General features: G+C 39.9%; 1 protein-coding gene across 2 annotated transcripts; it reads right to left on the reverse strand.

Moving 5' to 3' along the window:
* Positions 1-1,195: 1,195 nt before the first annotated feature.
* On the reverse strand, positions 1,196-15,857 carry LOC118403320 (SH3 domain-binding protein 5-like). 2 transcript variants are annotated; one of them, XM_035802019.1, is made up of 8 exons: positions 15,774-15,857; positions 12,721-12,783; positions 8,931-9,059; positions 7,940-8,101; positions 7,154-7,284; positions 6,623-6,688; positions 5,135-5,177; positions 1,196-4,694 (listed from the first exon to the last, which is right to left on the reverse strand). In XM_035802019.1, exons 1-8 carry the CDS (start codon positions 15,816-15,818, stop codon positions 3,690-3,692), a joined length of 1,644 nt encoding a protein of 547 aa, XP_035657912.1. In that variant the 5' UTR covers positions 15,819-15,857; the 3' UTR covers positions 1,196-3,689. The 2 variants fall into 2 exon arrangements, with proteins under 2 accessions (XP_035657912.1, XP_035657913.1); XM_035802020.1 differs by lacking the exon at positions 6,623-6,688.
* Positions 15,858-18,587: the final 2,730 nt, after the last annotated feature.

The raw sequence follows: 18,587 nt of genomic DNA on the forward strand, positions 1-18,587 counted from the left end.
ATAGGATAACATAAGGCTGCAGTACTGACAAAGACTAATAGAGGTCTCTTTTTATCCATGGCAAAGCCCCACTGCAAGATTTGTTATTGGCACCATCATTATAAGACGAAAGAGTCAAGGTCATTGATACAGGCATGCACAGTTTTCTAGCCCATTTCAAACTTGTAGATCTTCTCTGGACAAATGTAGGTGAAATCTTTTATGAGACAGTGTAGGATATAGACCTTCACTTCAGAAGATTTCTTTAAAGAACAAATTCAGATCAATTTTTGGGGTGGGTCTTTTAGGACCCCTAGGGTTTGAAACAGTCAGTCCCCAGCTAGACGTCTTCTCTTTTCCAAATGGTAAAATTTTGCAACTTTGGCCAATGGTGTTGTTTTACTGTATAGAAACTTTTTTGGACATTGGCTATTGTGTTGGGTAAATTGCACAATATGACCTAAAACATTCATTGATTGCCTGCTTGTTTTTGAACGTACAAAATAGGGAATATTTAAAACAACATTTAAAGGAAGAAATACCCAGGGCTCTAGCCAGCTCAAATTTTTTTTCCGTCAGCCAATTCCCATTGACGCAAAAACACTATTCTAGGAGTTATAGAGACTGAACTGAGACCTTGAAAAACTGTTTTTTAATGAGATTATTGTATGCAAAAGGGCACCGACACACATCGTCAACAATATTAACAATAGCAAAACAAACAGTGTGTGGCTTTTACGGGTGTGGACGGCGTCCCCAAGCCGCCTTTAGCTTCCACCAAGGATTTTTGTCTGTCAAGGTTGACGGATTGGTTTTAATTTTTTTCCGTCACATGCAGCAAATTTCCGTCAATTGACGGAAAAACGGACGCTGGCTAAAGCCCTGCATATACCAAGCTAATTTCTCCAAATACATGTATACAGTACAAGTTTCCAAAATTAAATGAAACCAAAACACGGAAGGGTGATCCGTATGTTTTACTATAAAGATGCTGATTCTGTGCAATAATCATGTCTGAGTTTACAGTTAATAATAATAATCATCTGTACAATAATGTTCTGAGAATTGATCTATACAATGCACAAGATGATGAGTCACATTGAAACATACATGTATAGCCAAGCATGTCAATGGCTTTACTTGTAGCAGGAAGATAGGACTTCTGCAATACCAAAAGTTTGAACAGTTAAATATTGTTGACAAATTTCTGCAATAGTACAGAAAGTTTGACATATTGTTAACAAATGTATGATTATGTTATAATTGTATTACACAACCCACCATATTGTATCTTAGTCCTTCCACAACTGCATAGTACATTGAAGATCACAAACCTTCAGTTTGTTGAAAATGCACATCTGAGAAACTGCTGTTTGCTGTTGGGGTTTAGCTTTTGAGTCGGATGAAAAAAATATATCTACTAGTGGCAAATTTTTGAGACAATAATAAATACATGTATATGAATACAATGACGGTCTTGACAAATACAAAAAAAAGCACTGCATACGCCTAGTCAGTAGTGCACACAGTGTACGAAGTGCCATTTAGCCAGAACTGCAAGACTTATAAACTTCCTGAAAAGTGGACAAATTTAGCCTGCATTTTTACATACAGTTATCTATTACAATCCATTCAAAGAAAAATCAGAATTATAAGACATGGGTCTTCTTGTATTATAAAAGAGAAAAAAAACTTTTCTTCTAAAGAGCTGTCAGTGCTACAATACAATATCCCAACCAATCAATGTAGTCATTACTGGTGCAAACCAGTACCAGTGAGAAGTTGGGTTTCACTATAATATTATCAATGTTACCAATAAATACATTGCACAGTGCCACCTTTCAGCACTTCAGAATGGCTACAAAGGCTTACCTTTACCAAAATGAAGATGTACTAACTTAAAGGTTATAGTGGAGTAGACAAGCTTGGTAAAGATCCCAACCTTTGCCTACAAATTTTTAAAATAAGTCAAATGTGAAAAACATTGGCAAACTGAATGACAAAGAAAAACTACATGATCCAATCTCAGTCTAGTGTGTTCTGCATTTCATATTACATTACATACACACATTTCCAAAACAATTGTAGTAATACATTCTACAAAGTCCAAAACCCTTACAAGGGCTTTAATTAAGTGTATTCTGTACAATTCAAAATGTAGCATGTTGCAGTGTCTTTGTCCTGCAGACTGAAAACTGCATGTACAACTTCAAGAATTCATTTCGGAACTTACACTACCACGTATGAAAGCACTGACAATAGTGTACCTTTAGTCTACTTACTGTGTACGGACAAGTGTGCAATAGATTAAAGCACCATCCCTATTCAAGCATCAGTACATGCCTTCGCACACATTATCACTACCAAGTTGAACTTGATATGGATTCGCACTTTGAAAGTGCACCTTTACATTACCAATTCACTATTAGCATACACAGTACAGCTAATAAGCTAGTGAACCTCTATTCTACTGCTACCAACTTTGCACTTGGTTTCATTTACGCCTTTACCATTGCCATCTTCACATTGGTACATGTGCATGCACGCATTTAGACCTACATATTGCTTTTGAAATGAAATGACAAGGGATTTGCTACAATTTACAGCAAAATGTCAACTACAAAACAATTGTGGCTAATGCAAGGAAGGGGATGTCCCTGTAGCTCAACTGGTAGCAGTCTCTCAGTTGACCTCCTGGTTCCAGTAGCTGTAAATGGAGAAATGTTCACAGTAGTTTTACGTTCACGGTTTTTGCCGTGGCCACTTCACCGAAAACTTAAAACCACCACATACATTTTTCCATTATACTTTGTAGTATGTGACTATAGTCTATGCCTCAAAACCACCGCAAACACTGCATTTTCCCGCTACCACGAAAGTAAATCCACACAAAATTAAATGCATTTACAGTAGTTGGTAACTGTGAGACCCCGGTTCAATCCAGGGTAGGGCATCTAGGTTGGGGTTGCAACAGTTTTTTGGAAGGGATGTCAAATGAGGTAACATGTTTGAGGAGGTGCCTCAAACACATTATAGGGGAAGAGCTAACAACCCCTCCTGTAAAAATATACCCTGCTACTGAAACAGCAGGGAAATTTGCTATGCTATGTGTCACTAGGCATTACAAGGGACTAAATCAACGAATGAACATGAATGTAAGCAAGGTAGATAACACTACACATGTACACATCATGATGTACATGATGATGATGATGTACACATCCATACAATGTAGATAAGGCCTGATGATGTTCTAAGTTAACTCTAAAAAGGATGGAATGTTCCTAATGATTATCAATGCAGATATGTCATGACGCATGCTCAACAAATGGTGTTCAAGTTGGTCTATTTGCAGTAGTGTCAAGAAGGGAATGTCATGTTCCATATTTTATAACTCCTCCATTTTCTCATGTTTTGAAGGGGACTAGGGCTTTTTAACAGTAATATTTGATGAGGAAAATATCTACAAATTAATATTGGCAACAAAATTGATGAATATAAGGAATCGATTCACACAAAAAAATAAAAAATTACTGCAACAAATCATAACATGTACATGATCATGTGCAAACAAATACATGTAAGGATAATCTCACTCTTCATTCCTCACAATCTCTATGCTTTTCTAAAGTACTCATCTACTTCAGTCTAAAGGCAACTACACATTCATTGCTGGAGGGACGATGACTCAAAGACTATAAAGTAGAGGCTTAAATACTGTCCGACCTCTCCCGTAGTCTTAAACTCAGCCTGCTTAGGCTCAAACTCATCCCCATGCCTACACCATCAGATAGACTAGACACGCTGCCTGTCTCTGTCAGGCTTTCTACGGAGTCCTTTCTCTCTAGATCTGCTTTGATCGCGAGCAAGTCCGCCGACGTGAAGATGCTACCATCGTCGAGAGGACTGGCGTCCGACTCCGTCAAGTCTAACGATTTTGTCGCGCCGCGGGGAGGTCTGAGGGGAGACCCGGCCCCGGTTCCTGAGTGAGTGTGAGGGAGGGTCTTATACTCGCCACCCAGGATTCCGGAGTGAGACCTCGGCGCGTACAAGTACGGACTCGGGTTGGACGACGCAGGCCGCTGTAACGAAGACGAAATACCCGGGCTGGAGTGAGACTTGGGCGGAGAGATTCCGTACGCGTATCCCTCCATACTTTTGTTGTCGTTTAACGAGACTGAGTCATCGGCGATCCCCGAGTCTTTGGAAATCTTACTAGACGACACAGGAGAGAACTGTAGTTTTATCCTGACAGGGTCCACGTTCCTAGGAGGGGAGAGAACTATTCCTTCACTCAGAGATGAAACTACAGGACTTGTAGGGCCAGCTGCTACAGGGCTGGTTATCAGCGATTTTTCCTGAGTTATAGAAGAAGTAGGAGAGATTATATTTTCTTGCGCAACATTGTCCACTTTTCCATCCTCCGTATTCTCTTTCCCTGTTGTGTCATGGATGTCTTTTTGCAGTGTCGTCCCTGCATCCCCTTTCCCTTGGAGTGAGGAGGGTCGGGGTAGATGTACCGTCTCCCCCACCCCCTGGGGGTCCTCCCGTGACTCCGGGGACCCGGCTTCAGCCCCCACCCCGCTCCCCCGCCTCTCTTTCCTCTGACGGTGGATGCTCTCGGAGATCTCCTCCAGGTTTTTCAGGGCGAGTGAGTACTCAGTCTTATGCTTCACCACTCCCTTCTCCAACCTCTCAACTCTCAGTTTCCTCTCCTGAACATCATAGAAGGAACAGAACACAATCAGAATACTATTCAAAGTCAAACTCAACATGATGCAAGTTAAAAAGTCTTAAGCTATCTTACAAATTTTCTATGTCACAAAATCTAACAGACTACAAAAGAAAATGTCATATTAGGACCATATTGAAAAGTCTAAAACAACTTTGAGTTAAATCTTAGGTGCAAACAACTCATCACCTACCCAGCCACAAAATCATACTTAACATAGTACTTTTTCAATACAGAGATTCAATGTACATAGTACATTCTTTTACACGGTTTGAGTACCATTCATAGTACCATTCAGTCTTATGCACAATAATACTAGGTGTCTAGGCCTTTATAGCATGTGATATATACATACATGTTTTTTGTACTTCAGGTAACTTGTACAACACTAAATACAGGTGTAAAAATCACAGCATTACTTACATCCAGGTCTTCTTGGATTTTGGCCTTCATCTCAAAGTAGGGTCTGAAATGACATTTCATAAATATTCTCCAACAAATTTCAAAACTGATCTTCATGTAGTTATATACACACATACACATGCACTATGTTTGGAGGAGCAAGCTAAAAAAATTATTAGAAATCAGGCTTTATAATTTTCTTCACAACATATTAGAAATGACCATTAATTTTGATTTTCAATTACGTGTTTATTGTTTACACAAAGGAGGTTCTATATACAGAGCCACCTTGCTTGTTTTAAAGTTAAATCTTTTGGCCTTAGCCACCAGATTTTTTATTCCTAAAAGGTACTGTTGGTACTAAAGGTGGTATCTCACTGCACAAAGTTGGGGCACCGGTGCGGCACTGCGGGTTTCGAAAAGAAAGATTACTGAACGAATTTCGGAGATAAAGATAGAATTTGCTTACGTTTTGTTTATTTTGTATTAGGCAATATCTAAAAATCGGCAAAAGTAACACAACAGTGCCTCAAGAGCAGTGAGATACCACCTTAAGATATCCCATCCTACTCCAAGTTAGTAGTATGTTATTAAGAGTCTTGATTTTGCACAGTAATTTGCTGTTTGAATTTCAGCCGTGGATTATTTGTGTCTACAGATGTTAGGGCCTGCAAGTTCCCAGAGCATGTAGTACAAAAACAAGGTTGAACTAGAAAAACTGAGGAAAGTTTCAACAAGAATTCTTTTTTTTCCCATTGTGACTTTGTGAAACCAGTAAAATACATGTATGTCAACATTTGAATATGGAGAAGGTTCAGATTACTGTTTAACATGGTTCAGACAAAATGCTGTCACCGCCGGCTGTGTTGCAGTCCTTAGTACAGGAAGTTAAACTGCGGCCCACTGTTCACCGTGCTTGGCAAAAAGAGCTAGGGGAATTTCCCTGGCCCAGGTACAATAAACCTGTAAATACTGTACATACTACATAGCGTCTTTCTTTGACCAGTGGAATAATACTTAGTAGCTTTTCAGTGAGCTTTACTGGTGATCGATATATTTTCCACTTTTTTCTCTACCACGAATTTACGACACAACAAATATATGTGCCCCCTGTATAACTACTGTAGTGCAGAATTGTTCAACTTGAAATTCAAAACCTCCTTTTTCCTCCAACACGGAATAAAAACACTGCAAAAGTAAATGGTTTCACAGTATACAGGTTGTAGCTTTTTTCTCTTGCACATGCTAAAAAGGATTTTTAGGACCAAATTTTTCATGGGGTTTCCAAACATGTGGTCAGCTTTTCTGGTTTAAGAAATGTGCCCTGGTTTGAGAAACGCGCCCTGGTTTGAGAAACGCGCCCTGGTTTGGGAAACGCACCCTTGTTTGAGAAACGCGCCCTGGTTTGGGAAACGCACCCTTGTTTGAGAAACGCGCCCTGGTTTGGGAAACGCGCCCTGACATACTCTGGAAACTTGCAGGTCCAAACACATGTGGAGCGTTACTTACAACAGGGCCAATTGGTGTTGCTGAGTTAGAGCATTGAGCTGTAGCAAACTCCTACGTGTGGCAAGACTGCATGCACAACAACACCCACAGATAAACAAACAAACAAACAAACAAAACATGGTAAGAAACCAGGGGAGTTAGTACTAATAGTAGGGTTCTTTTAAGGAATATTGTTATGTAGAAAGTTAGGGTTGTTTTTAAGGGGATATTCTTATGTAGAAAGTTAGAAACAAAACATCTAGTACAATGGTAAAGAAAGTTAAGAAAAGTCATTTTATTTCAGACCCTGACACACATTAGAACAGATATCAGAGCATGCATTAATTGACTTCCTTAGTGAAATATTCTTAGTTCAGAAAAGATGGCCCCATTGAAATTTTTGTCAGAAAAAAGTCCACAGAACTTCCAGATAGCGTATGTTAGAAAAGTGACAACCTTGGATTTATATTTAGTACATCAAAAACACTACAGGGACATTGCGTTTGGTAGACAGAAAGATTTAGAAAAGAAAGAAAACAACGGAAACACCACCTGGACTTTACGATGGCCCGTTTGAGCGCCTTTTGAAGCATCTTGACCCGTTGTTCGCTCTCGTTAAACTTGCGTGCCGTGGCCTGGTGGGCGATCTCGCTAACAAACCTCTCCTTTTCCGCTTCGTTTACCTGCAAAGTAAGTAGAGGTAAGGTCATTTCACCTCTATCATTCCCTATCAATACTACATCTGTATGTCATCCAATGTCATGCAATGACCATTGTTGCCACTAGGGGTCCCCATTGATCCATTTTGAAGGTCTACCAACAAAGAAGAAACATTAACATCTTACAAACACATCATCAGACACACCACCATTTCTGACTGAGGCCACCATTGTCTCTGAATGATATAAAAGAACTGCTGATACAAAAAAAATAGCTAGATGTAGCTGCATTGCAAAATAGAAAGTCCTTACTAACAGACATGGTCCCAAACGTTCAAACTACGACCAGTACAAGGTAATACAATCTAAAACAGTAACAAAAATTTATAATTGTGGTCATGGTCCCTGGGAAAATCTTGAAATCTAGACCCTATCAAAGCTATTTGCTTTATTTTGAGGGGCAAATTTTGCTGGTAGACTCAGCTTGGTTCCATTAATATCTTGACATGCCGATTTTTGTCTGTAACAGAGGATTGGACGGAATGGGCTAAATTTTGGTCAGTCCCCAGCTGCAAAAATATGCTGGCTAAAACTCTGCGATGAAGGGACCACCACAAAAACGCAAACGTAAAACCACCGTGATTCTGCATTTACAATATATAATGTACTGAATCCAGACCTTGGTGGTTGCATGGTTGAGCATCTCCTGCCAGGTGGTGTCGAAGGTGTGCCCCTCCTTCAGCAGACCGTTCTCCGCCACCGCGACCATCTCCTTCGCAGCGTTGTGCATGCTGGTGGCACGGTCAAACCGCTGTACGGCCTTCTGGGTCTCAATCTGGGCCTACAAACAAAACATGTCAAGTTTTATTTTGACTCTTTACATGTACAGCCTTCTGGGTCTCAATCTGGGCCTATAGAGATGACATACAAAGAAATTTCACCCAACATTTCAATTATCTTCACTCCATTTACAGAGTCTATATTTTCTGTGTTTGTGTGTTTGTAGTTATTTAAATACACAGTCAGTAGAGCAGAGTTGGACAAGTCCGCTAGTCCGATTGTCCCGGGCAAGTGAAGGTGTTGATCATGTAAGCGCATGACCACTTGTCCAATTGAGCAAGTAAGATTTTTCCATGAGTGAGATTTATATCATATAGTGATATACTTGTTACTTTTCACAGTCATGACATCAAGCATTGGTCAACACAGAAAAATAGAGCCAACAATAAATGAATTCCAATGGAATTGAAAATACTTAGACAAATGTCATCCAAATGTCCGGACAAGTGAAAAGTTAGTTTGGGCAAGTAAATTTTTTATGTACTTGCCTGATAGGACAAGTGAATTATAGAAGACTTGTCCAACTCTGGTACTAATTTATGACTGTGCAGTTAACGTTGAAAACGTTGAACAAACAAATCACTACCACTGATCAGTACCAGTTGACTAGCAGCCTACTGTACTAACTGCACAAAAGTTGTGTGGCCCATGGCTAAAGAAACAGAGATAGGAGACACCCTACATACCAACTGGAGCCGGAATGACGTGAACTGTCTCTAGTGTAGTGATTGCGTAAAAGTCGTATGGCCCATGGCTACAGAAACAGAGATGGGGGCCACCCTATGCACCAAGGACGTAAACAATCTGTAAACAAACTTTGAAGTTTTTACCTCCTTAGCCTCCCTCCTGGCCTGGTAGTACGGCCGCGCCCTGTCCACACAACTCCCCAGTTTCTTAGCCAGGACATTCAGCCTCTGGGTGGACTCTGTCAGCAGCTGGCGGAACGCAGCTCTCGAGTCCTGTGAGAACATTTATCACAGAGAAACAAGAGATGTTAGCAGGTGTTGGACAAGTCCACTAGACCTATTGTCCAGGGCGAGTAACTAAAAGTGCTGATTGGGTAAGTTGATGTCTTACCCGGGCAAGTAAGATTTTTCAATTGAGAGAGATTTTGATATACTTGTTACTTTTTACAGTCATGTCATCAAGCAATGGTCAACATAGAAAAATAAAGGCAATAATAAGAATTCCATTGCTGGCAGTGAAAATGCATATAAAAGTGACATTTTGGACAAGTGAAAAATTGGTTCAGGCGAGTAAATTTCTTATGTGCTTGCCCAATAGAACAAGTGAATTCTAGAAAACTTGTCCAACCCTGGTTAGGAAGTTTGGTATAGCTACTCTCACCTCTCAAATAGAAGTACCCCCTGGAATAAAAGTACCCCCCGGACAAATCTTCAAAATCTAATAAAAGTACCCCCTGGAATAAAAGTACCCCCCGGAAAATTACCAAATTGACATGTAAACTGTGCCCATGCTACTTCAGTCCAAGAGAAGATGATAAGCAGGTAGGCTCTTTTTATTTATTTATGACTCAGTACCATATCAGTTATTTTTTTATTTTTTATTACCATATCAGTTAATTGTATAACGTTAAATAATGAACAGAATAATTCCCATGTTATTGCACATATTTTCTTTATCTGAGTGTCACACCATCAACAAAGATTAAAATAAAAGTTAAAAAATGACTGAAAATAAAAATTGAAGAAATAAAAAAAGAAGTTTATTTTATAATCATTGTTACAAAATAACATTTTGAAGAAACATTCCAACTTAGAATACCTTATTCAACACTTGTGCTATTTTCAATGTTGCAGAAACCAAGGTCATAGACACTGCCCCCTAGCGAGAAATACGGGTACTGCAGAAAATATATGATTCTCTCGCGCATTACCGCGAGATTCGGCGTGAGTTGATGAATCCAACATGGCGGATCTTTTCGAGCCGATTGAACGCTATGCTTTGTTTTGGAATGATTTTTTCGTTGCTGGAACATTAAAACAAGTTGACTACGGGTGAAAAATAGTGGAAAAGTATTGGTAACTTTTTAATTTGTTTGGTTGGTGGTTAATTTCTGTGTTTTGATAGAGAATTTACGGAAGTAAGCGACTGTGTGTGTAGCATGTGACCTCGATGTTTTCGTCTTTGTTCAGCGCAACATAATTTCAAGATTTTTGGAAGGTTAAAGATGGTCTTAAACGAAAAGGATATATTTTTTTACGAGTCCAGTACCGAATCACTTGTGTTCCGCTATTTTTGGACCTGAACCGAAACGTTTTTGCAAGTCCAGAACTGGTCCTGCGTACCGGTACGCATCCTGTTTGGGTCATAGCGCTAGCGGCAGGGAAATCCGCGATGCCTCGTCCGAAAAATAGTGAATATTAAGCAAAAATACAGCGGAAATATGGGCAGAAAATACCAAACTTTCAATATTTTTGGGGTCCCTGGTTAGTAAAGAAAGCCCCAATTTGAAAAAAAAATAAACGTACCGTCTAAAATAAGGACGTACCGGGTGGATTTTGAGGCGGAAAAAAATAAACGTACCGGTACGTTTATTTGAGAGGTGAGAGTACACATGTACAAGAAGACCATGGGAGAGGTTTAGACGTAGCTATATGGATTTGTTTCTCCAACATACATGTACCTCCAATGCAGTGCTTGAAATACCCGCTTGCACACTTGCAAATGCAACCACATTTTGCTTGCCGCAACTTACTAGTAATTCTGAACCCAGTTTTGCAGTTGGAACACCATTTTCCCCCAAACCTATGTGCAAATTGCATGTCTTTATAGCATTCAAAGCATGTTTATGTTCCAAAATGAGACTGAGATATCCGTTGTAGAGGATTCATTGAACATCTGGCACTAGAGTCTAGTGACAGATGTTAGTTACATTGGCTGATTGATCTTATTACAAACATGTATCTCTTGATTACAATTCTTCACCATTTGCAATTACAATTTTTACTGCCCTATAATTATAAAACAATATTGGGGCTCACGTACATTTGTAACTGGAAATGGCATACTAGTACTACTGTGCACGTTGATGAAGTTTAGACATACATCCAGGTAATAAGATATGCCAAAAAGCAGTGACTACTTTTTGGCATATACCTGAAGTAGTACAATGTTGGCAGCACCCCATTTCTTTGGCTTGTTTCTTACAGGGTTAACATTTTTTAACTTTTCTAATGACTTTAACCAAGGAGGTTAAAGAAAGAGAGGAGAGCGTTCCTATTGTTCCGATCTTTGCCGCGAGTGTGAATCACAAGTGCTAATTGCCCCAATCTGCATCTCGCCAGGCTAGCGTGGGCCTTTGTTTACGAGTCAGTTTCAACATCACTCGTCCAGGAACATCGGTTTGGGGCCGGGATTTCAGCGATTTTGAGGATGATTCTCATTAAATACAGCGCTACTTTTACTAAGGAAACAGGTATCAATAGTGACGATACTTCGCCGGAGGCAAGTGCGAGCATAGTTCCCCACGGGCCACAGAAATGTGTGTAACAACAAGTCACGCGGTGTAGAAGAACGTTGGGTCGGCTTTCATAGTCCAGGACACACGGAGCTATTTAAAAGAAGCTTGAGAAACACTATGCAACTTTATTTTCAAGTCTGTCAAATTAAGATATCAAGCCATCTGTGTAAAAAAAAATGCGTTCCTCGTGAGGCAAAAATTCCCTCAATACCGACAAAATAAATTTCCTCGGAAATATCATCTTGCTTCCCATCATTGCCATGAACATCCACGGAGCCCTCAGAGTACAAAATTCATGCATCACGAACAGCAAAAATCGATCGCAAACAGCAACAACAAATACTTATTTGGCACACCCAAGCCCACTACTATCGTTGAAAAAAAGTCTCTTTTGCGGGGCAAGCGTAATAATTTGTTAATAGACACATGAAGTAGAGAATATTGTTCATAATTCTGAGACAAAAAAATCGGGGATACAGCGACAAAAATGCCTGTAAATTCACTCAACTTGGTCGCACAGTGCTGAAACAAGTATGATAACGACATGATCGCCATCTTGGTCTCTCCACAACAGTACTGTTTGCACACGTCACCTTCGCTTCCCAAATAAGGAAATCCGCGGAAACTGCGCTCATCTCGCTCGCAGTTCGGCAACCCTCGGTCGTCCTCGGCCGGGATCGCGGTGCATGACGTCATGGCTGGGCTCATGTGATTGGCTGACACGTCTGGGCTCATCAGAAATGGCGGGAAACCCCGCGGCCATCATGGTCATCAGAGACGCGCCGCCGGATAGCGGAAACAATGGGCCCGGAGGGTCTGAACAATAGCGCGCAGTGGGGTGTTAATGACTGAGCTCTCTCCTGTGATTCTTTAACCTCCTTGCTTTAACAGTTGCCAGGGTTCTCACTAGCCAGCCAACACATAGGGGGCCCCTGCATTTACATTTGTATGCCCTACGCTGTGATATGGGCCACTCACTTTTTTCACCCTTTATTATTAGTTTATAACAGACTTTTCTGTTGTTTTGTAACAAAGGTAAAAAAAAAATGTGACCATTACATTGACGGTCCAACAAGAAAAACAGTTTGATGCCCTACTGGTTATAAACCCCAGACTACCCTTGCCCCTGTACTCACATCTAGCTCCAGCTCCAGACTGTTGATCTCATCAGCTGCATGGTTCAGGGTCTCCAGCTCCTCCTGAAACACAAGGGGAGTCCTTCTACTACTAGTAGTGACCCAATTGTATTGTTCTTGCTGCAATGTCAATAAAGAAATCAGCATGTATAAACATTACGTCATTAGTCTGACTTGAGCTTCATATCACAGTACTTTGTTTACTCTCACTGTTTGCCTCTCATTGTTAAAATGTAGGATTATCTTAATCCTAATCTTTATCTAATGCTCTACAAGTAAATACTAGTAGAGAGATAACGAGAAATGCACTGTGTACATTGTATGACCTCCAGCCAAACCAAGCTATCAAAACCTCCTTGGCCAAACCAATGACTACAAAGGTGCTGATACCACTATCATTCTCATTCACCATCTAAACCATTCAGTTCTTTGTACACCTCAACTATTACTAATTTCTTTGGTCATTTTGTCTGAAGGTAAAATACAAAATTAGATGTAAATAGTCTGTTTTCTGGGCACAACATATAGCGATATACCTCTCCATAAAAAAACCTATGTGGGTGGGGACTAACGCCTGGAATGTTTCGTGACATGACTCATCAGTTACTGTAAATGCAGAAACTTTCGCGGTGGTTTGATGTTCGCGGTTTTCGCGGTGGCCGCTTCACCGCGAACTTAAAATCACCATGAATAATTTTCCATGACAGTAAGAGACTGTAGTGCGTGGTGCTACCGTGAACTGAAAACCACCGCGAAAAGTTCTTTTTTCCACTACCGCGAAATTAAATCCCCGCGAACTTAAATGCATTTACAGTAGTTACATCACTCAGCCGCATGTCCCATGAGAAAACACCTGGGAACACTGTAAATACTGTAATTGTGTAAAAAGGGGAAATTTTCGTGGTGGTTTACATTTTTCTTGGCGACCTCTTCAATTCACAGCAAACTTTTAATATTCATTTTTACAGTAAAACCCTGCATTACAATCACTACAGACAGTTTCGAACGCGATCTTCCAATCCACTGTAATAATTCTATAAATCATTAAATGAAAATCTTGGTTTGAAAAGATTAAAGTCTAAAAAGTTTGCTAACCACTCGAAACTGCTAAAAAATAAAGTTAGACTCAACAATATTAGAGCATTGTTACATTGTGATTGTGTTACTGTGGCATGGGTTCTTATGCTAGACGATACATGTGTATCATTCTAGACAGCCTACGTGCATAATTTGACAGGTAACAAAGACATTTATCACACTCTGTAAATGTGCAGTAGTCTAGGCCAGGCTGTCTACACCTTTTAATTGTTTTCCGTCCTGCTCATTGTTTGGGACTGGAACCCCATTTTCATTGTTGTATCTAGCATGCTGTCAAACCAATACATTAATCATAAAATTCTTACCAATACATTTTTTGTCAATTTCATGTCTTGAAGTCCAGATTTTTTTTATGGACGGTAAACATTTTATCATGGAAGCTCATCTGTGCTGTTAGTAATCATTGCGCTATGCTAGACTTTCTTGCTTTCTAGAAAGTTTGGCATTGTACTAGGGTAAACTTCTGTCTGTCCTAACAAGGAGGTTGAAAGAGGGACTTTCCCTCAAATTTCCATCCTGGTATGGAGAGATGGCTTCTGGAGACAGCCTGGAGCCTATGACTGTGTGAATTAGGCTTTCTTGGTTGCAAACTGTGAAAAGTTTGGGACATACACACCACTATTGGCTTGAGTACATGTATCTTATGTCCATGTCCACCTGGCTTCTTTAACCCTTCACCTGCTGAGGCAGCCTTTCCATATCAAATGTGTATTACTAATGAGGTTAGATAGCAGACAGATGGTTAAGGATTCACTCCCTGTGTTTGATGTGAACTGACGAAAATCGGCCCTGCCTAAATATTTGTTTCAGTTGAAAGGCAAACTGAACTGTCCACTGTTGTCTTGTGCAGTGACCAAGTATTCTGAGAGTTCTTCAAATCAGCAAATTTATCATCATAAAACAGTTTTATGTTCAGTTTTTGATAAAAGTAACGTAGTTGATAAGGTACTAGTAATAGTTGTTGTTTGAAGCATTGACTCCACAGCTATAAATTGCAAAGAACTTACTGAACCATGTAAAAGTTTTGTTTTTTTGTTCTTCATGTGGTTGGTTACAACTGGTAAACGGTCATACAGGAAATCCAAGACAAGTTCATGTACTAGCAATGAAGCATGGCACCATACAGGAAGCTACTTTGCAAGGACTTCATTTCAATTTTTCAGGGTAAGAAGAAAATGGAATGTTTGCGATGGTTTAAACTAAAGTTTGTGGTATGTACTACTTGTACTAAAGTCGCATACTGTGTACAGGAATGGAAACACTGGTTTAGCGGTCACTGTGAAAACGGTGAACAAACAAAAACATGCAAGGATTTCAAGATTTACAGTATGTAGACCACATACAATTCAATTACGATTTCTACACGATGATCCTAACAACTGTCTGTGTTTGTCTATTTTCCTAAATCTTTGACTAGTTTGAGATATCTGGGTTCAAGATATATGAGGACCCAAATATTTGTGCTTTGGCGATATTTGTGTTCCTATAGTAGACCAGTAACGTTAGTTGTTGTCTTTGCTTTTCGTTGTCTTCCACATAATGAGTGATACCCCTCGCCATAAACATAACGGTATCCACGTCAGTAAACATATAGTTTTGCTATACATTTTGTAACGTCGTTACTGTAGTCTTAGAAGAAATACACAGCTTTAAAAAATGCCGTATCACAGCCAGACAGTGGCGTAGACAAGCTGCCATCCGTACAACAAGCCGTATCTAACAAGATTACATAATCTAATCACAAATTAGTTGCCGCGTCTGTCATGTCAGCAGGTTTCCTCCCGTCGAAAAAATCCGGATATGTTTTTACTTTCACGTCCGGATTTTGGAGGCTAAAATACAACGTTTCTTTATGGTAACTGAAATTCACACTTACAGGTGAGACGTAGTACGTCATGATACAGATTAAAGACCCAAAATTGGTCCCCAAAGGTGTAAAAGAAGCGAGAAATTACCTGAATCCTTGGATCAAGCTCTTCCTCCTGGTGAGGTGACGCCATTTTGGAAAAATTCCAGGCGTCTCGCGAGATTTACGCGACACCGCTACTCTAGAAACTGCAGTTTACTCGACAACCGCTAGGTGTCTCTATTCATGACATTTCTAGTGCAAGACTGCTAAGTATTCTTAGATCTCAAAGCAGAGGTTAGGTTGCTTCTGCCGAACAGTATGCGAATAAGAAAAAATACTAACAAAGTACTAGGACAAGCAAGAGCCTAAACTTCTGCTTGGAAGGGAAAAGCCTGGAGAGTAAGAGTGATTTTGGAGATGGTTTTATCCTTGATCTATCTTAGAGATTCCTTAGAAAATAACGTTACATGTAACGTTAACATTATCAGTTTTTAATCCAATCTACTGACGTCCCGGTAGGCACCAGCCGTCGAATACCCCGCATATAAAAAACAACAGCGATCGCTCGTATTGCAGCATTTTCTCATAAATTATTGTAAGTAGTAGTAGTAGCAGTAACGTTGGTAGTACATGTAGTAGTAGTAGTAGCAGCAGTAGCTTTACAAGAATGGTGCGGTGTGGAACTTGGGACCACTTATTGTTAGTCTCGCGCATACGAAATTTACATACGAATGAAACAAAGGGACAACGTGCAGAAATGACCAACCACAAACGTCCTTCCCAATGAGCAAGGCATGTTCAATCTCTACACCATGGTTCAAACTTCAATGACCCCCTCCCACCATACGTAATCCAGATACCAGGTCTCGGGATCACTGAGTGACACGCCCACCAATACACCTTTCTCACGCAGCGGCCATTTTGTCTAAAACCATCTCCCATTTAGTTTTCCCCAAAACCCCACAAATGTTCACAATATAAGATCAAATAAAAGATATTACAGTGGAAGCCGCACACCCAATTTGCCAGCAAATTCCGTGCAATTATCCGGCGTGTGCGATAATGCGAAGTTCCCCAGTTGGACCGCACCGCCACGGGATTTGGGGATTCCGTGCAATTGACCGAAGTGTGCGTTTATCCGATGTGCAATTAACTGGCTTCCACTGTATAACTAGTGTTATGCACCGAAAGATGTAGCAAGTCAGATTGATGCCATATTCACTTAAGAGATGCAAAATAAAAACATATTAATGCAAATATTTTAGACAGCCATTCACTTATTGGTCTCTTTCTAATTGGCAGGCTATTATTGGTTGAACTGCTAATTATGATGGACAGTCTTTCGTTTGCTTATTGAACTCGTTTTAGATCTATCATGGCCGCCGCGTGAGAAAGGTGTATACCAAATTGTATTACCTGGATGTCTAACCTTCATCGACACGCCCACCAACATATATCACATGACAGAGCCCACCATCTCAGCATTCTCCAAAACTGCATGCAGTGAATGACAAACAGTACAAGTCTGAAGAGGGATTATAATTACAGGTGATACGTTATCAATCTCAGCCACGACCTAGACCAGCTTTGACCTGAAAACAAGCCAGGTAAACTTCCGTTGTGTTATCAAGAAGGTTAAAAACCAAGGAGGTTAAAATCAACCTCCTTTTTTATCTGCACGTGTAACTTCTAGGCATTTGCATGTGACATGGAAGCTGATAGCTTAGCAGCATTTTTTTCGCCGTCGCGCATTAGCTTGGGGTTCCCAGAAGGATGTCATCCATAAAAAATTTGATTGATGACTGGCTGTCATGACTTAAAAGTCAGTGTGACCTAATTATACCAAGGAATTTTGGTTGTGTACCTTCTTTTGAGGCGAGGCTGCGAACTTATTAATTACACCCTCGTATCTCTCTCTCTCTCTCTCTCTCTCTCTCTCTTTGCTATATGATCTATATCCTGATACAGGTATGTCTTCCAGTACTATTTTCGTTATGTAGTTTCTAACAGCATTCTGCAGTCTTATTATGACGGCAGTCTTCTCTCGTATATTTCCAATACTTAGATATGTTATTTTTCTTCGTAATGTGTAGATTTAAACAGTATATCATGATCTTACGCCGAAAAGCAGTTCGTACTCAAGCAACTGGATATGATGTTGGAAACTTTTAGACATTTGATATACTTAGTCAACAATCCACGGTCTTTGTGTATACATTTCTTAAATGGTCACTGTGTGTCAAACTGTACCAAATGAAATCACATGTAATTATAAGTACTAAAAGCAGCTTTTCCAGTATTACATGACACTTCTATAGAGGGGTAGCAAACTTTACGCTTGGGGCTACTTATCAAGCAGAGGTTCGACTTCGGCTGTTTTTTTTACGTATTTTCAAGCGTTTTATCGGGCTTCTAACCGGGGTTTTCTAAAATCAACTAGAGTTCGACGATCTCATACCCCCATGAAATAGATTTTGTGCAAATAACTTACACACTTGCATGATTTATGAATTGTGATGTTCGCCTTCAACTAACACATGTCACAAGTATAAAGTTCCCATCATTTATCATTAAGCGGTTTGGCCATTTTTGTATTTATTATGCAAATCTGTTCCTAACTTGCATGTTTGGTATCTGTTCTGTTCCAACTTTAATGAATTACAAGTGGTACATTTATTGAAGCTAGTTATGGAAAACAATGGAATTATACAACTTCCTCATCAATTATGCGAATTTAGCCACCATTTGCATAATATGCATATCACCGTGTGCATCTTTGCCTAAGCTACCCACATGCCTAATCTGTGGTTCATTTCTTCAATTGTCGTGTTTGGAATTGGAATGTTCTGACAAAAATGACTGCAGTTTCAAAATTCAACGGCTCAAACCTGCCCCACCTTGTTTTGACATCAAGAGCTAT

The sequence above is a fragment of the Branchiostoma floridae genome, chromosome 16 (genome assembly GCF_000003815.2).
Source record: "Branchiostoma floridae strain S238N-H82 chromosome 16, Bfl_VNyyK, whole genome shotgun sequence".
Classification (NCBI taxonomy): domain Eukaryota; kingdom Metazoa; phylum Chordata; class Leptocardii; order Amphioxiformes; family Branchiostomatidae; genus Branchiostoma; species Branchiostoma floridae.